Consider the following 22,600-nt stretch of genomic DNA (forward strand, 5'->3'; position numbering starts at 1 on the left):
AGAAAGGCGGGCAGCAGCACCCAAGAGCTGATGATATTTTTGAAATTATTTTTCTTATCAAGCAATTGTGTTTATAGATGTCCAGCAATTTATGTTTTTTTTCTTTTGTCTTCCCCTTCTTGTCCAATCATCTATCTTTAATTAAATTTTTCTTCTTCCTTTTCCCCTTTCTATTTCCTCCCTCTTGTCCTGTTTTATTTTCATATCACATAAAGAAATCTTAAAGACGTTGCCCCAACCCTCTTTGCATGGTTCCTCTTCCTCTTTTTCTCTGGGAGGAGAGGGGGGGGGGGGGGGGGGGGGGGTCGTGGTCTAGTGGTTACCACTCTAGCAAAATATTTCATTCCGGAATTTGCATAAAGGTTGTTCCTACATGTACCTCAAATCGTAAAATGTGACATTTTGCGAAATGTCACGTATATGACATCCTAGTTGAAAAACAAGCCATTTCTCAGGAGGTTTTTCATGTAGGAATCTGATATGGCTCCTACATAATCCTGATATATATTCTTTTTTCATGTGAAAGGGTTCAAATGAGATAAAAGACACCTTTTAAGAGGTTTATATCATGATTTTTCCTCGAAATAGGCTGAAAAATCCATGTTTTTTGCATTTACAATAGAATCGTTTAGATTTCCGTGAATTTCCGTCTAAATTCTATAAGCATCACTTTAACCATGTCTAAGCGTTAAGTCGATACCAAATTTAGCTGCCCGTTTTTGCCATTTTTTATGTAAAAGCCGATTTTACTTGCCACAACACCCCAAAAACCTGTTCGAAAACGGTAATTTTTTATACCTCGCAGTCATCGCAGCGCACCGCATGTGGGTACATTGCCGTTCGCTTTTGCACGGCGAGTACGATTCCCCTTCAACTCCATGACAGTGACATGAATTCCGGGCATAATGTAAAGAAAAATGGTTGCTAAGGAAATAAGGGCTATACCCACAACTTTTCCAGGGATAAAACTGACTTGTAGAATAATCTCAGCCCCAAATCATCTTCACAGTGATACATTCATGGTATTATATATTCTGCGTTTTACACATGTCAACACAGCGCAATTAGATAAAGAGGAAACTACAGACGATTTGAATAGGTTGTGAGACATTTATTGATCGTGGCAGAGTCGCCGCATACATATATGGGAAGCCACTTGTGGTGGCACAATTAAACTATAAACCATAATGGCGTGATTACGTTTCATTCTTTTCTCTCTTTTTTTTCCTTTAAACAGATCCAAAGTCAAGCTTCAATTTGACTGTATGAAATCATATTCAAAACGTATGAACACCAATAAAAATATTCAAGTAACAGAATAACATAAGTAAACAGTAGGTATATCAAAAATGGCCATAACTGTTTCAGTCTAAATATGATTTGTGCAAATGATAAGGATCAAATCCATTCCCCTATACGAATAATTAATAACAAACCTCAAATAATAGCCATATACGTATAGTATGGATAAAGGACATATAACAATTCCACTATACAGGTCATTAATATAAAACCTCAAAATATATTAAAACAATACACTAATCCCAACTACCTTCGCTTTGTTTTAAACAATAAAAGAGAAATTGACTGCCTGGTCAAATTGCGTACATAATGTACAACAGCACGCATACATGCCACTTCTAACAAATCAAAGGCATAAATAATACCACAAAAGCACTCTTTAATCACGACCATATACAAAAAAACAAGAAAAATGTGACCAAATGAAACAAGTCATGTGGATTCACTACTGAATATAAAAAACAAAAAAAGGCTTGTTTCCAAATATGGTCAGTACACTACTAATAATCTTAAACGGCCGAAAGTATGCACACACGGCATAAAAAAAAATTACTCAAAAACGAAACAAAGACTATAGTATGCCGTAATACAAATTTACCCAACGTCCTGCATCCAATCAGTGTAGTAACACATTGATATTTGTTGTGTGGTAAAACCATGACAAATTTAAAACCAACTGCAACTTGTATATACCTATAAATAAAAAATAAGCACAAAAATAGCGAAACCATACCTGTATCCCCAAGCAAAACATGAGTAACAATACAGGGAATGAATAATAAAAAACATAATACAACAGTGGTAAAATGTAGACACTTTATACATTATTGTCACTCCTGCAGATATTACCAAGGGACACGGGGGGGGGGGGGGGGGGGGCTGTGGGCCACCGTGCATGCTGAAGTGGGAAAAAAAACTTAAAGCCACGGGGCAGTCACCAAACACGGCGAAAATCGTTGTGTGCGAAGTCATCAGATGAGCCTGAAAGAGTCCAGAAAGCCAAGGTCGCATGACAACCACACTCCGACCAGAAAAGTGAGTTTCATCAGGGGTTGGGAATCATGCGAGGTACATCATGGGATTGGGGATCATGCGAGTTCCATCAGAAAAGGGCGACGGTGGGCGAGGTCCACAAGTCCATAGAAGCCAATCCTGGTGTTCAATGGTCGCGACGCATCTAGGCCAAGATCCAACGGGGGGTTGGATCCTCAAGGGCTGATCAACAACAGCAGGGGTACGGACTGGGTCGGACACCGGTAATACGGTGCGTGACGAACTTCCGTGAACATGGAGTAAGGGTGTGCTACTGTGGGCCGCTTTTCCGTCCTCAAAGAGCCATGAGGTGGGAAGACTAGTCATGACATCATATGCAGAGGACTGGTTACCAGAACAGATGTAGTCACACAGGTAAGATAGCAGCAAAATCACATCAGGATCAGTAGCGTGATGGACAACAGGCAATATCAATCGATCAGCAGGATTCTGTAGGAGAGTAGGCGTCTTGGGACTAAGGCAAGGTGCCAAATCCTTGTCTATTGTACTATAAGCTATACAGTCCATGTAGGGCGACCAGATGATACTAGCTACAGAATGCATGTAAGCTGTGCATCCATAGAACACCTCATAAGGTAAGAGACTCGTATAGTGATGGTTACTATTGATGAGAGAGGAACACAGCGCAATATCAAGGTAAGCGTCTGTGCGGTGACACGGCTCACCACAAACATGCCGGGGCATATCATGATCGCGTGTACAATGAACGAAGACGAAATGCCGAAAACGATCTGTGTTGCAGACACCACAAACATGTCTGGGCATATCATGATCACGTGTACAACGAACGAAACCGAAATAACGATTTGTACTGCGGATACTCTCATTGATGTACTCTATGTCTGACGGGTAGTCAGCGGTTCGGTTTTCAAGCCGATCATGGATTTCGCGAATACTGTTCTCTACTGTAGCGAAAGGAGAATAAAGGTCATGCGAAAGCGATCGAATGATGGCACATTGCTCTATTGAAGTGATGTCAGCACTGTGTATATAACCTACAACAGCAAGGCTAGGCGCCGCTTCCGAAACATGAGTAGCGATGAAACAAGAGCATACTACCACTAGAGCTATGTTCACGACAAGACACAAGAGAGCTAACGCAAGGCTCATTACCAAGACACTACAGGAAGCCTTAGTATTAGAGCTAAGCTCAGTATCAGGAATGTCAAAGCTTGGCTCGTTACCGGGAATGCCAGAGCTATGCTCAGTACCGGGAACACCAGAGCTAGGCTCAGTATCAAGAACGCCATAGCTACATGTAGGCTCAGTGTCGGGAACAACAGAGCTAAGCTCAGTATCAGGAACGCCAGAGCTAGGCTCAGTATCAGGAACAACAGAGCTAGGCTCAGTACCAGGAACACCAGAGCTAGGCTCAATATCAGGAATGTCAGAGCTACATGTAGGCTCAGTACCAGGAACACCAGATGCAGAGCTAGGCTCAGTATCAGGAACACTGTAAAATTGTGTATGTTGGTAATTTTCCTGATTGTTGTTATGTGACCTAATTTCACCTACGACCTTTACACACGATAGGTCACCGCTGCAACTAATATCATGTTCATGTCGATGTTTTACCTGACAATTGTAATGTGACCCAACTGCACCTACTGTCTTTACGCATAGCTTAGCGCGATCACAGCAATTATCGTCAGTACTCACAGCAGGCTTACAGCTTTTGGATTCTGTGACTGTCACTATCTCAACGCTTTCACTCAACGTCTCACCAATCTCACCATCCATCTTCGACTCACGTAGTGGTGACGTAAATCCCAAGTCTGGGTTTCCAACATCATACTCAGTCATAACACTTTCAGTCTCCACACTGGTCATCAATCCAAACTCACTGTGCATGTTAATGTCATTGAACTTGTGAATGTGTGGATGGTCAGCTTCATTCCCATTCACCTCTACATTACACTCAACATCCATGACCTCATTGTGTATGTTATTGTCATTGGACTTGTGAATGTGTGGATGGTCAGCTTCAGTCTCATTCACCTCTACATTACACTCAACATCCATGACCTCATTGTGTATGTTATTGTCATTGGACTTGTGAATGTGTGGATGGTCAGCTTCAGTCTCATTCACCTCTACATTACACTCAACATCCATGACCTCATTGTGTATGTTATCATTGTCGCTAGACTGGTGAATGTGTGGATGCTCAGCTTCAGTCTCAGTCACCTCTACATTACACCCAACAACCATGATCTCTCTGTATACTCGAGAACAGTCATGTAGTGGGAGAGTGTGTTTACACTCACTGTCAAATCCAGGATTAGTGTGTTTGCACTCACTCTCAGATCCTTGCATTATCATACCCACTGCACAATCCAGCTCATCTAACTCATTCATACTAGTGGGATTAGATTGGAATTGATCAGATGATGGCATGTAAGAAAAAGTATGGTAGTCCCCAAACATGATTTGGCGTTTAGAAGGTCGAATGGAAACATCATTCTTCTCCATAAAGGGAGCCCCAGCCATCACATCAAAGTTCACCACACTGTCTTCAACCACGAAACCATCATAATACAACTCACATCCATCATAGAAAAGAGAAAAAGATGTAATGCCAACAATACCAGATGGTAAGGCAAACGACACTTCAGGGTCAACATAGTCACTGTAACCAAACGTATCGATTACAACTTCAAGGCCAAAGAAATCAGCAGTAGACTCACTTATCAAATTCAAAGGAGAACCACTATGCAATTCCACTGTCAACTGTTCGGGGGTTCCCCTAACACTGGCAGGGAAAAATGGGGTGTCATTCTTAGATTTAGTCACGATAGACTCATGCTCTACAGCAGGAGGACACCTACGCTGAGGTGCCTCAGCGACGGCTACACATCTCTGTATAGATGCAAGCCCGACGCGGGTGGGCTCCGCCACGACCGTGCATCGCTTCGTCGATGCGGCGCGCATTGCAGTACAGTACATAATATATATGGGACTACGTACGCTTTATAAATACTCAACTCTGTATGCCTACCCAAACTATCACACCACATTTAGACCTGGTGAGCGCCTGTCCCCAAGTTTCTGAGCGAGATTTCCTCCAATCCGGATTCTTTGTTCCTGGCAGCGAAAGTTAGCCGCGGAATTCTGATCACACCGTAAGCCACCACGCAATTAGATAAAGAGGAAACTACAGACGATTTGAATAGGTTGTGAGACATTTATTGATCGTGGCAGAGTCGCCGCATACATATATGGGAAGCCACTTGTGGTGGCACAATTAAACTATAAACCATAATGGCGCAGCTTGATAAAGCACGGTTAATATTTTTTAGATTTTGAAGTTTATTTTTTGATAAATGTAATTAATGATAATTTTGATTCAATAAAAATATTTTCGGCATCTCATAAACACTTTTTAGGTATAACCAAACATTCACTCTGGCCAGTTTTGAAGTAGCACATAACCCAAAGTTTATAGACTACACAATTTGCTTCGCGTAATTTGTCTTTTCACAGATATTTTAAGTAGCCAATCAAAATATGATATCAAGGTGACGTCATATCGGCTTTAGATTATGTTCAGTCGATTCTACGCCCAAAATTACCCATAATCAACATGTTAAGGTAAAAATCTAACACGGAATATAATTTTGGCGCACTTTCAACTCATTGTGGCCCACTGTGCGTGGGTTCAAAACCCAGCCATAACGTGTATTCCTTCAGCAAGAAATTTACCCACATTGTGCTGCACTCAACCAAGTTTGGGTGCTGGGGCAGCTCGGGCTATAGCCGGTGTAATAATAACAACAACAATGCAACTCGGTATAGATTATTTCTAGATAGATGGCGCTACCATCTTTATTCTATATCAGTGATTAACCTACATACATGTGTGCCATTAATGAAATTGCTCCTAAATCACTGGTAAAGAGCATAAATGGTCTATGAACGGGCAACGTTGTCATCGTTGTGTGAAAATGCTAACGAAGTGTTTTGAAATAATGCCCGAATTTAAATCATGAAGATACATGCTGAGAAAGCTCTCCTTGTATTGAAAGAGTGGAGTTTATATCAAGTGCCCCCTCTTTGATTTTCTTATCTTTTGTTAGGCCTGTACGTCAGAGAATGGTTTGGAAGCTTATAGTAAAGACAATGTATGCGCACGTTCATATGAAACTAATGAGAGAAAAAAAAGCCTCTATTTTCCTATGACATTTTTATGCTGAAGGATCATAAAAGTTACAGATTGGTTGAGGGGGTTGTCCTGTATTCCTTTTTTTATTTCCCCTCCTCCTATTAGAGATTAAAATATGCACTGTCTATGAGCAGAACACTTATCTAAACCAATGTCCACGCAGATGATAAGACAAAATTCTTGTGCAAGCAAGAATAAGATAATAGTAAACAAATAAAATGATTTTATATCACGCTTCAAAGTTCAGGACGCTACGGTGTTACGATTTGTTATTTATAATGTTAAAGCAAAATGAAATCTGATGATGAAAAGGTTAATTCTAAAGAAAAAGGGGAAGGAATGGGTTAAGAAATGAAAACGAATGGAAAGTTTGAACGTTTTGATATACTTTCCATGGTATTCCTCGACTGGCTAATAGGGAGTTTACAAACGTTTAAATTACCTAACCGTTTTTTTTATTTGTATAGGCCTACCTGTAACTCTCTATTTATTTCATATTTTTATCCCATGTTTATTAGAAATAATGATAAATTCAGTCAGTGGCGTACCTTACACAGTTCGTACAGAAATTACAAACAAAAAAAAGGCCATCACGATTATGTCAGGGGACACCCCCCCCCCCTCCTCCTCAGCTACGCTGGTAATATTGACATGATTGAAGTCCGATGTCGTGTCGGCTCATGGTCGTTATGATGTTTATGCTTAATTAAAAAAAATGATATTTGATTTCATGATGCTTGTGAATATAGGGTCATCCCGATAATATGCCAGAGTGATTTCCAACCACACTATTTCACTCGTTCTCAAACTGATTTTTTTTTCAGTTCAGTGATTACATTTTAAAAATATGTATTTGTAGTGTCGCTTTCAAGCGAACATGTTTATCTTTTCACAATCGGTAAGGAACATTATAACGGCAACTTTACAACTTTACGTTTCCATTCACCCTTTCTTTCTCATCGTCATTCAAATCACTCGCAGTATTTATCTCATGAAATCACAAGACTGTGGCGATTCTTTTGTAAAATAATGAATGAATTTATTGAATAAATCAAAAGCTTCTAAGCATGAAGAGAATAAACACCATGAAATGTGTGATCTAATTCTACCTATACAAATATTAATCACGTCACAGACTGTCCTATTCAGGTTTTACTAAAAGAAGACAAAATTGGTTTTTACCTAGCTTTTCCAAAATGTATAGATGTTTGGGGTTTCTGCTACTGTTTATAAAATTCATGAAAGCAAAAAAACATAAGCAATAGATTTTGCTATCTTTTTAGCACATAATTAAGTGGCAAATCGTTTACTAGTCAGTATCCGGCCGAGGGCAGGCATAGGGGAACGTGGATCAAAATCGAAATTTGTTACATTTCAGAGAGAAGACACTGATTACGGTTTTTTCAACATGCAGATATAAAAATGCATACATAAATAGTAGCCCACATATACGCTATTAAACTTCTCTCCTCAGTGCCCTCCCCCCTCTTTCTCTCCTTTACACACACGCCCACCCACACATTCACTCACACCCAATTGTGCATGCGCACCAACTCCAGCACACCTGACTTTTTATCTTGCAATAATGCAATTGCTTTCATACTTTAAAGATAGGGTGTCTTCGTATTATTGTCATGGGAATTGTAATGAAAATCCACCTATCTCACTTCCGACATCATTCTTTCCTCCGCTATCTCTCTCTTCACTGATCTCTCTCCCCTTCTCTCTCTCTCATCGTCTCTCAAATCATTCACAGTATTTTTACTCTTGAAATCATGAGATTGTGCGGCTTCTATTGTGAGAGATGAATGTTTTTATTGAAACATGAAAACCATCTAGCATGACGAGAATAGGTACCCTGGAATATGTGATCTAATTTTTCAGATACAAACATTACTCACGTCACAGACTATTAAGATTTGACTAAAAGAAGAATCATGGGTTTTTACCTAGCTTTTCCAAAATGTATATTTGTTTGGGGCTTCCGCTACTGTTTACGAAATTTATGAAAGCAAAAAAAAAAGCAATGGATTTCGCTATCACTTTTAATTAGCACATAATCAAGTTGCAAGGCATTTCATACCTCAATGTGTTATCACTAGTCCGTATAAATAACCATTCTGGGCCAAGTTATTATTTAGCCAATTGAGCACTTTATGTAATGTCGAGTTTGGCCATTCCCATATCGTCTTATATATCCATTTGATCTAACAGCATTTATGGTATATCATTATATGAATTAATTATGGATCACATTTCCATTATGTAAGTACAACAGATAACAGATAATAGACTTAATAAAAGCGAGACCCAATCTGGGCATTAGACTAGATGACATTTAAGACCAAGGGATGGTTGTACCAAACTAATACCAGACCACATTGATGGTAGACCCAATATGCTTTTCACATTGCATTTCCTTAACCCCATACTATCTTTTTTTCGATTCACACTGTCTTTCTCAACCCCATACTATCTGCCCAACCGTGGTTAATGCCTTAACCCCGGACTATCCCTCAGCTCATGAATACTAAGCGTGGTTAACGTGCAATTCGACTTCTGTGATTGGTTAATGCTTAGCCCCACTTTCCTTAGCCCTGTTTCGTTTTCACACTGCATCTCTTAGCACCACAATAAGCCGGCTAACCCTGCTTTTTTGCAGGGCTAGATAGTACCGTACTATTTACCGTGCAAGCCCACTTTGCTAAAACGTAGTGTGAAAACGAAGTGGGCTAAGCTTAACCCCGGGAAATTGGTGGGGCTAAGACCCCCCCCCCCCCCCCCTTAGCCCCACCAATTAAGGACAAAAAGTGCAGTGTGAAAAGCATACAAGTGGGTTTAATGATGATCAGAGAATAATAATACGTCAACTTCACTACAACCCCCTCTCCTGTCTCTCTCTCTCCTTTCTGCTTTCCACATTCACTATTCCCCCCCCCTCTCTATCTATCTCTCTGGTGTTCCTTCTCTGTCTCTTAATGTTCATTTGCCCTCTCCCCTCTCCCTATATTTTACTTTCTTTCTGTCTCATTCATTGAATAAATTCGTTCGATTCTTCATCTCTCCCTCTCTGTCTTCCCTTCCCTCTCCCATCTATTTTGTTTCATGTGTCTCTCTTTCTGTCTCTCCCTCTCTTCCCCTCTCCCCCTGTTTCCCTTCCTTTTCTGTCTCTTTCACTACCTGTGTCTTGTTTCCCCGTCTCTCCCCCTCTCTTTACCTCTCTCTGCAAGTCTCTCTTTTGCTGATTCTTATTTGTCACTTATTAACTTCTGAAATAATTAGTCTTACAGGATTCTTTGAGGAGCGATGAAATTTAATTAAAGCGGAAACCAAAGCATGGCAATGATAGACACCCATTTTCATTTCATCAATTGTTTTTTAAAGGTCAAGCCCACCCAAAATAATAGCAAGCATGACGCTTACAAATTTTATCAAAATCGGATGAAATATAAAAAAAAGGTATGACATGTTACAGTTTCTCAGTTTTTCCGAAGACAGTCATATGCTTACATGTAAAATAATAACTCAGTGATATGCAAACGAGAGAGTCAATGATATCCCTCACCCACTTTTCTCTTTTATTATTGTTTGACATTTTACAACTCTCAATGTTTACAGATTTGACAATAACCAGCTTTAACGAAATTGACTTGTTTGCTTTTTCGTATTTTACGTAAATCTACTTTTTTTGCTCGGGTGGAATTTTCCTTTAACATGTTTAAGCAGATTTAGATATTAAAATTATCTAATATAAAGAATATGAAAAAACAGCCCCCAAAAAGAAAGAATACCGGATAATACGTTCAATAAACTTTCCCAACCTTCGCTAATATTCTAACTTTATTTAGAAAATCTTTTGAAAGCAGATTAAAAAGATGTTCAAGTTAAGTAGAGTGAAGAATCCCGGGGGGCCACTTCCATTCACGAGTGGATACCATGCGCGACCATGGGGTCTCGAAAAGCACCCTAAACACGTAATTTCCATATTCTGAAAATGCACCCCTTAACAAGTATTGGCGTGTGAAACCCTACCCTTAACAAGTATTGGAAACAAAACGATACTCTTGGCAAATATTCCCTGAAATGAACCCCTAAACAAGTACAGGAAAGTTTTATTGTCACGGGTCCTTCGGTCGTCGGCTTTACCTATTTTGGTTTAGTACGACCCCACCTTCTACACCTCGCGCAAAAGGACATCCTTTATAAAACATTTAATTTTGTTTTATCATCCCCGCAAATTCGACCCTAAACACGTAATTTTCCTAGCGAAATAGATACCCTTTTTTCATTATTTTTGTGTTTTTGACACCCTTATCACGTTACGTACGTAACGTGCCCTATCGTGAAAAAGACATCCTTTTTACGTGTTTTTTTTGGTCGCGCATGGTATCCACTCGTCAATGTAAGTGCCCCCCCCCCCCCGGGTGAAGAATATACTAATAATCAGTAACTCGGTTACCTCACGGTTAATAATAAAGATAATGCATGAAAATGATAATAAAAAAGGTGTTTGGATTTTTGTTTGAAAAAAATATACTCTAATTATCGCTAACATCCCAAATTTACTTTTAACAATTCCTTTGGTAATACAAATATACAGGTTTGTATTGAAATGATTTAGTGTAATGTGATATGCAAATATTTTGCTAACTCATGGTCAACAGTAAAATATAATTCATAAAAACGACAATAGACAATCTCAGAAAGCGTTTACAACCACTTTTGCTATAGCGCTAGCATCCTATTTTCATTTTATACTCCTAAGTATTAATACAAACTCATTACAGGGGGCCGTTTCATTAAGCTGTTCGTATGTATGGTGACTTAAGCGTGACTCTAAGAACGACTGGTGAACTTTTCTTACGCGCTAGACCATCGCCAATGGTGAATAACATTTACCAAAAGAAAGGATCACCAGTCGTTCTTAAAGTCGCTCTTAACTTACGAACAGGTTTATGAAACACCCACCTGTTAGTACGAAACATGAAACGAATTTTATCGATTACAAACAAAACTTGTCAGGACTCCTATGGGATTACATGTATGATCATCATAATCACAGTATAAAATACTACATCATTTTCTTACTGGTTTATACATATTTGAAAATTCAAATTTCATACATAATATTTCATACTGTCATGTTTTGGCGATCCAGCCTTACAGGTTTTTTCATAACCTCATGGAAAGCCACGCAATAGATTTTGTATCTACTCACATTTTATGTTTCTTTGCATTTTTATCTTATTTGCAAAAAAAAAAATACAACAATTGCGGCAAAATAATCTCCTTCAAGAAAGTGCATCTACAATATAGGCCATGTTTAAAAAAAAATATAGCAGCAATCGATATATTTTTAGACTATAGCAAAATCACCTGTTAAATCTACTAAAATAGAAGTAGGCCTATAAGTAAAGCATTATCCGTGTAAAGAACCATATCATACATAACTCTAAAATGTTTCCATGGCTTTTTTTTTACAGATCTTCAAATGATATATTTGTATTATGTACAAATGATATTTTTATAACTTTTTGTTAATAGTAGAATATGATACATGAAAACAGCAAAAGATGCATGAATAAATCGTGTATAAAACAACAACTATCGCAAACATCCCAGATTCCCAATTAAGTTTTGATCCTCTTTCCCAATCAAGTTAATTTACATTCTTAAGATGAAAAGATGTAGTCAAAACAATCTTAAATGAACAAATCATTGATAGATGTAACTTAGTACGCATGAAAAATAAAAAAATCTAACAGATTTTAGATCTTTAGGTGTTTATAATAAATGTGCCTGCGAATACACAATTTTCCTCCGTCCTTGTCATTCATACATAACTGAACATAAATTTCCAGCAAAACAGACACTGCCCGATATAGTATTGACATAAACGTATTTACACCAGACTACCTCGAACATCTAACTGATCAGTGTTTATTAAATCGAATGAATCAGTCTTTATGTATGTGGATGTCTTGATAGAAAACCAACCAGCGATCAACGACAACTTTTCTGTTAAACTTTCTGTTAAATATTCATTCAATTCTTAAGAAGAAATAATGAAGTCAAGACAGTCTCGATTACACAAAGCATTATTAAAACCATTTTCGGTAGGATGAATTTTTTTTTAAATCCAACAAATTGCAGTCTTGTTTTATTGTACCTGCAAGTAAATCGTAATTGAACATAAATTTAATAAACATTCTAGCAAGCAAAACAGTCATTGACGTAGGCCTACTTGAATGGAACTTATTAAAAAAAAAACGTCATAAATAAGCAACCGTTCATTAAAGGCAATATAATCTTTATACACGTGGACATTCAAAATCAAACCAGACATCATTTTCATTAAATTTCCAGTTCACTCTTGTCCTGTTATGGACCAAAGAAAATATAACATAGCTATACGTGACCAACATGTAATAAATCATTTTCAAATGCGCATTCTGGTAACAACAGATCCCGTTGGGTAATGTGCACTATACTGGTTACTATACTGGCTACGAATTCCCAATTGTGAAGTTATACACTACTGCTTATAAATGTATGTTATGTACAATGTAGGCCCCCTGTTTTGTTTTTGCAAGAGCAAAAATAATCATTGTAACAGCCCCCTCTCTCAGTAAATCCGGTTGATTATAATCATATCATGATCGAGATCATTCCAGGGGCTGTTGTAGCAACATAAAATACTTTGTTGATTTATGTTGATCTTATGTTGGAAGTGAAAATATACAAACAAGCAAGCAATGCTTAGATGTAATGCGCATCGAGGTATAGCGAACGTGACCTCGCAATCCTCTCTAAAATCGCAACATTATTATGAGAACAATTATAATTTAAACGTATAACGTGTTTTCAAAGGAGTCAAAAGTACACAATTTCAATGTATAAAGGACTATATAGCGCTTCTTTTAATCTTAATTTTCATTACTGAATCAAGACATCACTGAACATTCATTTGAAGTAACAACTACTGTTTCATTAGCATGATAAGACTTTGGTAGCTATAATACACGCGATGGATATTTTTTTTAACCGGCATGATTACATAATGAGGAACATTCTAACTGTTCAATTTAACATATGGAACTGAACTCAAATAAAATATGCACGGGTACAGTAATTTAGAGCTGCCATGCAGACACACTTAATATTAATGTTTACTCACGCCAACAAAGCGACGGCGTAGTCTGGTATAAAATATTCTGACACAACGTGTACAATAAAAGAGCATAACCCTGATAGGTTTTCAATATGACTATGAAGCTTACCCACAATCAAACCATGGATTACAATGCGTTTTCATCGTTTTTTTTTCTTTTCAATTTGAAAGCATAATAATGGAAATAAAAATCTACATTCCCAATATCATTTGTTTGTTCAGTATTATCATGTCATGGATCTAGAGGATGAATTGCTTTTTGAATATGAGAATATTATCTCCATCACAAGCAATCATATTCCCTGATGACGTCAACATCACTCGAGATAAGGCAAGGTAACTGCTTGCATACTCAAGACTAGTTGATAAAGGGAATGATGCTACTCTTCTCTTCTTCATATCACCCTCACTCATCACCTGATCAATCACACACGTCTTACCCTCATCATTTGATGTCACGACGTAGAGGTCGTCTGTCATACGATCAACACACACATTCAAGATGACATCACTGTGGGGGATTTCCTTATGATCATAGTCTCTGTCAATGATGAGCGCTCTGCGATCTCTTGGTAAGGGTTGAGCGATGATGTGACCTGATGACAGCACATCGCGCATTACTATTTTCTCTTTACACGTGATGGTATTGATAATCTCATCATTAGCTGGGTTGATGACGTATATCATAGACTGACCCGCTTCAGCAGCGATGATCATCCCATCCTGATCGATTGCAACGCGCACCGCTACATCAGTACGCGTCGTGTTTCTTGGTATTGTGACGTCATTGATGTGATTCCACTGTCTGTCGTATACACTGATGCACCCAGGTAGACTGTCTCCTCTACAACCTGTGATGTATCTACCACATACTATCTTGTCATCATTCAGTACTGCACATGAGATTATAAATGATGTATCACTACCGTTGATCACTCTCTGTGTGGTTTTACTGTTCAAATCTAACATGTAGGTATGTAATCTACCAATCATCCTATCTGTGATCATCACCTTATCTTCATCTATACATCCAACAATGCGCGGGTATTTGATTTTATCTCTGACATTGATTGTATCAATGAGCTTCCACTCTCCATCATACCCATCAATTCTTCCATCATACTTCTCTCTCCCAACGCCCTTCACAAACCTCACACCTGATACAACATGATTGATTTCTTTCACCTCACCCTCATTCAGTTGCTTCTTTAGTTCTTCACTCACTGATGCATGCACACGATGTCCATCTATGACAATATTTTTATCGTCTTCAAGAATTCTGTCCAGTGTCTCTTTTGCTTTCTCTGCTGACTTGGTGTCGTCTTGCCATGATTTCTCAAGCTCTCCAATCTTTCTCTCGATCTCTTGAGCGATGTTCTGAATGTCATTCTGAAGAATGCGCTGTTTATCAATTATCGGTTTTCGTCTCTTCTCTGCGTTTAAACGATTTTCATTATGTCGCTCCTCTCTCTTCGCGTTGTTCTGTTTAATTTTATCCTGGAGCTTTCGAATCTCCTCTTGATGCTGCTCATTTTCCCCATCAACCTCCTTGTCGATTTCATCAGCATCTTCCTTTTCCTTGGCTTTGTCTATTTCGATCTGTGCTTCGATTTTGGAATCAAACTCATTCTGAATAGTTTTCAAATGTTCGCCCGGGACTTGTTTACCCTGATGAATCTCAATTCCATAAACTCGTAATAGCTCCAATTTGTCCATCACTGCTTTATGAAGGTTGCTGAGCTTTGCTTTGTTTTCCTGTAGTGCGTCCTCTATGTCCTGCCGTACGCAAGGCTTTTCATGGTGATCTATTACAGCGCAAGAAAGACATAAAACTTCGCCATGTGTCTTACAGTACAGATCCATGACTTTCTCGTGTTTCTCACAGAAGAGATTAGGTGCACCTCTTCGTGCTGTTCCGATGCAATCTTTTTTCAAGGCGCAGTCATGACAGAGTTTCTTCTTCTCCTTCACATAGAACGTGACGTCAGTAATTGATTCGCAGTCAGCTTCTTCACAAACAGCGCCCTCTTCATCTGAGCTGAGTTTAGACGCCATCGTGAAAATAATTCAAAGGGAGTTAAGGCTGGGAGCTGTAAAGGCATTAAAAAGGCACAAAAATGGGATTGAGGGCGAGTGGCATAGGAAATCTCACAATATTAATTTATCAGGGGAGCGTTTCATCAACATTTTTGTCTGACAAGTTGTCAGGTCTGACAACTTTTCTTGATGATTGGCTGAGAGACTCCATTACCATAGTAACTTTCGGATAAAACAGTACATGTTGGATAAAACGTCTGACAAGTCCTTTCATGAAACGCTTCCCTGATAATGTTATTTTATGCACTGTTATATGGAAAACTGCAAGCGAGAGAGAGAGAGCTACAGAGAGGGAGAGATGGGAAGGAGGGCACATTGCAGACTATAGGGTAGTAGAAAGGTCAAGTCCACCTCAGAAAAAGTTGTTTTAAATCAACAGGGAAAAATCAGACTAGCATGATGCTGAAAATTTCATCAAACTCTGTTGTAAAATGAGAAAGTTATGACATTTTGAAATTTTGCTTATTTTTCACAAAATAGTTATATGCACAATTTAGTGACATCCATATGAGAGAATCGATGATGTCCCTCACTCACTTTTTCTTTTTTTTATTGTTTGAAATTATACAATATTTCATTTTTTACAGATTTGACAATAAGGACCTCCTTGACTTAACCATATAATTATAAGCAATGGTAACTCCACATGTTTAGTGAGAAAAAGAATGTTTCACAGGAAAATGATGAGAAAATTAGAATTTTTCATATTTCAAATAAAAAATACAAAAGAAAAAGTGAGTGAGTGATGTCATCAGTTCCCTCATTTGCACACACAGGATGTACATATAACTATTATGTGAAATTAAGCGAAACATACAAATGTCATAACTTTCTTATTTTACTTCCGATTTTGATGAAATTTTTAGTTATGCTTGTTGGATTTTCCTCTTTTTATTCAAATCAACTTTTGGTTGGGGTGGAGTTCTCCTTTAAGATAGTCTAGGAGATTCAGATTTATTTCCAACAGAAATAACATACATGTAAATATTGATACAAATCATTTTCATAGATTTTAACAAATATTTACAATACATTAATAATTATCATGATAACATATAAAAAAATAATCCAAAATATTTTATAGACAAATAATATATAGTTTGGATCCATCCTACCCAGAAAAGTATCTGTGGAAATGGGGGATTCACTAAAAAGCATAGCTTGTATAATATGAACCCCCCTAAAGGAAGAGAATAGAGGAGAGAGGGAGAAAGAGAGAGGGACGCAATGGTTGCTATTTGCCTACGGAGATTTACTGAATAGATAAAAAAGGAACAGGATAACTCACAGAACAAGACAAAACGAAAATAATAGAATAAAATGAAAAAAAAAACAAAGCAGGACGACAAAAGGAGAAATAAACATAAAATAGAATCAGGACAATTTACGACCGAATAGAGAGGATAAAACAAAATGATAAAGACTAACAAAAATAACTTGAAGTCTGGGAGGAGATGAGCGGGAAATAGTTATGAAGACCTCGGTAGGATTTAAGTAAGACGTTTTTAAGTTTTCTTTTAAAAGAATGTATGGAAGGGCTGTTTTTATGTAATTTTCGAGGGAGTTCTAAAATCTAGGGCCATCGAACATAAATGTACTCTTTGCCAATAAAGTTCTAAAACGGGGTAAATGAAATTCGTTAGATTGCCTAGTAGGGTAATATGAAAATATCGATTAAGAGGAAACATATAGAATCAAATACACGTGGAAGTGTGTTTTTGTCAAAGTTAAACATAAATTGTCCTAAATGAAATAAATATAGGTCGCTTATCTTCAGCAATTTGCTATCAAAAAATAGTGGGTCAGTGTGTGAGCGAAAAGCTGAATTATGAATAACACGAAGGGACTTCTTTTGCAGTAATAACAGTCTATCTAAAATGATTTGATGGGTGCTGCCCCAGGCAAGTATCCCATAATTCAAGTAAGGCAAGATCAGGGAAGAATATAGCATTAAAAGTGATGACGACGAAAAAATATATTTCAGTTTATTGATAATGCCAATATTTCGCGAAATAATCTTACATATACAATCTATGCGGTATTTCCAAGAAAGCTTATTATCAACGGTAACACCGAGAAATTTAATGAATGTGGCACTTTCTAAATTAGTGTCATCTAAAACAATGTCCATGGGAAGTGTATCAATGGGGGCTTTATTCAGAATATTTGATGGGGAAGGTTTGATAGGCTATTCCGAGTTAAAATTATGTACTGATTCTAAAAATGTCAGTCGTATTGACCGTATTCACGACATTTTAGCCATTTTGGCCAATTTTTGACCAAAAATGACAATTTTGACCACTCTTTGGAAAATGGTCCCTTAACAGAATACTTTTGTAACCACATCCAATTAAAAGGGTCTATCCTAGGTAAAAATGCACCCAGATGCCAAGATAAAGTGATTTCATTTGCCAAATCACAATAGAAGTGGCCACTTTGGCCATGTTTTGGAATCAGCACACAATTTTACCCCAGAATAGCCAATCCTTCCCCACCAAAATCTCCCAGACTGAGAGCGTTCTTCTCTTATTCTCACCCTTGAAGTCTCAATTACGTTTGTCTCAATATTTTCCTCATACATTATCTTCTCATATTCTCACAAAAAACATATAAATGTGGCCATAATCACGCACTGGTTACAATTCATGTTTAAACAATCTCATTTCCGTGTTGACAAAATAACATCAAATCCATCGCATCAAACAGACAATACTAATGTCCAACCTACACGAATGTGATGTTCCTGTCTTCGTACGTCAAAGTTTTAGCTGACTTGGAAAAAATCTCCGATAATTGACAACTTTTTGTAGAAAAAGCCACTTCAAATGTTAAACTTGTAAGTAGATCTTTGAACCAATATGGAGTCTTGATGTTCCTATGAACTTATCTAGTAACGTGTAGAATCGCTGCACGTTCACAACTGAATCATTTGACATGCTTGAAAGCACATTTTGAAAAAGTATGCCATGAGCAAAGAAATAAACGAAAGACACTGCTGCACTTCATGAATATAATAATAATGAAATGAAAACTAGATTACAACATGCAAGGTACGTTGTTTATCAGTAAAGAAATGTATGAAATATTTTTGATGATTGTCTTTAGCAGTATAGCTTCACCACCATGACAGTCACATTGAAAATGCATTTTGTTTTATTTATTAATTTTTCCGTTTTAGCCCACACAATTTAACCATGTACTAGAGCTAAGGTAGCAAAGAGACATGAATCTTTCTTTTTATTTTCTAATGACCAGTGCTTCTTTAATTTAGGTTACCATCGCGATCGATGACTTGGTAATTGAAATAGTTTTTCCAGGGCGTAATCTTTCTCTGCCTTGCCTGGATAGTTCCATTTAGTTTCCTTTTTTGTCCCAGGCAGGGATCCCATAGTTTTGACCAGCTGCTTTGGATTTTTCTGGACAAGAGTATGTGTTCAGTAGCCTTCCATTTAGCTTTTTTGGAACACATCATCTCCATACTTTGGTGGGCACACAGTCCGTGCATTTTTTTTCGAGCCAGCCAGAAGAAAATCACCTGTTAAAAGCTTACTTCCGAGCAGCTATATTTTCCTGATATTTGAGCTGCTAAATTTTACTACCTCCATGAGGTTAGAATACATAAAACCAATTTTACGCCCGTTTTGCTGAACGTGAGTGAAGAAAAGACTAATCATTCTCTTTTTTCTTTTAAAAAAAATGACATGTTAAAGATGATAAGATGTCAAATATATTGTGAAAGTTTTTGTGGAAGATTAACATGACTTTTCATTCTCTTTTTTTATTGAAAAATGACATGTTAAAGATGATATGATGTCAGATATATTGTGAAAGTTTTGTGGAAGATTAGCATGCATTTCCTATATTGGTATAAACTTATGTAATTCTGAAAATATATTTTGATGCTGATGCTAGTAGGTAGTTAAAAGTTTGAACAGTGAAATGAATAAATGTTTGTAATCATGATAGTAAATTCAGAGAAGTTTGAATTTGGATGTTTGTGTGATTGAATATTGATTTAGATATCTGCAATTGAAAAACAAAATTGTTTTAGATTTTAGAATACATTGTCGAAAGGTTATCGTTTTATTTCAATTTATAGATGGTACCGAGGTGGGACGTGTTTCCCCGCAGACTAAATGGCCACTGGAGCCGAGAGGAGTCGAATGTCGCCGGAGGATGTCGAGATTCGCCGCTAGTCACCGAGAGTAACCGAACCCAAGTTGGCAAGACATACGGTCGGCTATAATGACGTATAGGCCTACGATTTGATAATTTGATGTCGAACTGAAGACATGTTGGATAGAACAATGTACACTGAAAAGATATATATTTTCTGAGGGACAAAATAGTTCAGCGATTTGGATACTGATTTTTTTAATAGACGGTGAGAATTTTCAATTGATATTGTTCGTTTTGTTTTAGTCCTTGACTGATGTTGCAAATTGTCGGTTGATTTTTTTATGATGGATCAGTACAAGGTCTTCAGGTGATGTTTGTTCTGAGATGAGTTAAATGATGAGAAAAATAAATACTGATAATAAAGATAAGAAAATAGTTTTAGGAAAACGTTGATGATACAAGAAGTGAAGTTGATGTTATATCTAAAGTTATGGTGTTCGATTGTAAAAGGGCAAACTGGAAATGCAAAATAAGTGAAAATGAAATGATATCTATCGATATGTTGTTAGTGTCGAAGAAGTTATTCTGAATATTGAGTATATTATATTCCAATGTTATTTAGTTGGTTATGAGTGGATCAGTACAGGATCCCTCATGAGGAAGAAGTTGTGATCTGGAAATACAAACCAAGATCTTTTCTATGATGTAGTGGAAATAAAAAAATGAAACGTTGAAATAGGTCGAACAAAGGATCATTTAGTTGTGAAGAATTGTATTTATTTGGGTGTCTCGAGACAGGATTAATTTGAAGTTGGAACGAGTAATAGAGTTGAGAACTTACAATGCATTTTTTTTCTCATGGTCTTAATTGGAAAGAAGCATTTGTTTTATTTCTAATTTTGCAAACAAATCAAATTCCACTGGAATAAATTGTACATAGTCTGATATTGAATGGCACAAGTTTGGCTGAGTCTTATTTGAGTATATCCATGTGACAATGACCGCCATGCATGTTTGGTTTGTTGTCTTGTCTGTTTTGATTTGTTTTTAGGCCATCTCTCTTTGGGTCATTTGGCTCATCCAATGAGTATAAATTTCTCTCAAATACAATCTTTAACTGTTTACAAAAAGCTTAATTATGTTGATACATAACGGACATATATCAAGTATCATTTTAACGAGAGTGAGGTAAAAGGACTGAGTTGACTTGATTATTCGGGAATATATCCAAACCAATAACATTGCATAAGTAACTTACTGACTGAACATTAAAATGGCATGTAAGTATATGTCTAGTGCTTCAACATAAACTCTTAGAGTACGTTTTTAACCATGTCTAATAGCTCCATGTTCAAACCAACAAACGGTCTTGGATCGTGCTGCAAACCTAGCACGAGTTGCAAATTACTCGTTCCAACGTTTTCAAGGCATGCAATGGATTAGCCCGTGGTACGTACTATCCAGGATGTCAAATTGTGCGGGAGCAGGGAGCACCGCTCCCAGGAAGCAACAGAAGAAATTGAGGAAATTGTGCCTTCATGAGAAAAAATAAAAATGGGAAAAAGGAGAAGAAAAAAGAAGAGGAAAAAGGAGAGGAAGAGGAAAAGAAAGAAAAGAGGAAGACAAGAAAGGGGAAGAGGAGGAGGAAAAAAGAAGAAAAGAGAAAACTTAGAAAAAAGTGCCATATTTTCATTCATTTAGTTACATCTAGCATGTCTAGACGAGCTTGCAAAACGTAGCAGAGTAATTCAGTAATACTGAGCACACTTAATCTGGACTTTTTTATACATATTTTACCTTGCACAGTGCCAGTGAGACTAAGAAAAAAGTGCCATATTTTCATTCATTTAGTTACGTCTAGACTAGCTTGCAAAACGTAGCAGAGTAATTCAGTAATACTGAGCACACTTATTCTGATATTATATCCCTTACTTAAGATTGTTGTATTGAGAGTGTACACAAGGAGAATAAGAATAGTTTTACTACGATAAACGTTTGTCGTGATATAGTTCATTTTGATGTGCTAGTTACCGCCTACATGATATAACACGCACTGTAAGTTCCTAAGGACCATGTAAACTCTACCAGTGCAAAATAAGTATTCTTAGTCTGTAAGTTGTAACAACACAGAAGTTGTATGATGTTAGAGATAAGCATTAGCAAGCAGTACACAATATATACACTCTTAAAATATTGGGTAAAAATGCTCCATGATGGTAATTATGTATCCAACCAACATTGGGCATTTCTTTTGGGCATTATTATTTATCCAGTGTGATGAAAATTTGCTCATTCTAAAGTAATTTCTGCTTATTTTTTAACCATACTGGACAATATGCTTCCCGCATTGTGTAAAATACTGCCCAAAATTGGTTGGATACATAATTACCCTCGTGCTGGTTAAAATTTTGCCCAATATTTTTTACAGTGTACGATTACAGCTGTACAAAATTGCAAGGCTTATTTAAGCATAAAGCAGTACAGAATAAATACTGTAAGTTTGTATCAGTAAGAAGTCCTAACGTCCAGGCTGGAAAGGTGTATTGTACCTCTAGGTCTAAACGACCCAACTCCATCATTAAACTAATAGTTTCTGATTGGGAATGGATCTTTCATCCATTTAGATGCTCAATTATATGCACTACCTGTAACAGTACAAAGCCAAAGTGAGTACTGAAAGTCTATACATAAGTTAT

General features: G+C 37.2%; 1 protein-coding gene across 1 annotated transcript; it reads right to left on the minus strand.

The window, feature by feature from the left end:
• Nucleotides 1-13,899: 13,899 nt before the first annotated feature.
• Nucleotides 13,900-15,743, minus strand: LOC121426846. Its single transcript, XM_041623246.1, has one exon. It carries the CDS (start codon nucleotides 15,741-15,743, stop codon nucleotides 13,929-13,931), a length of 1,815 nt encoding a protein of 604 aa, XP_041479180.1. The 3' UTR covers nucleotides 13,900-13,928.
• Between the last annotated feature and the right edge of the window lie 6,857 nt (nucleotides 15,744-22,600).

This window comes from Lytechinus variegatus, chromosome 13 (assembly GCF_018143015.1).
Source record: "Lytechinus variegatus isolate NC3 chromosome 13, Lvar_3.0, whole genome shotgun sequence".
Lineage (NCBI taxonomy): Eukaryota > Metazoa > Echinodermata > Echinoidea > Temnopleuroida > Toxopneustidae > Lytechinus > Lytechinus variegatus.

What these genes read in the sequence shown, in the direction of transcription:
- LOC121426846 (XM_041623246.1), bottom strand. Translation starts at nt 15,743, where the DNA reads ATGGCGTCTAAACTCAGCTCAGATGAAGAGGGCGCTGTTTGTGAAGAA.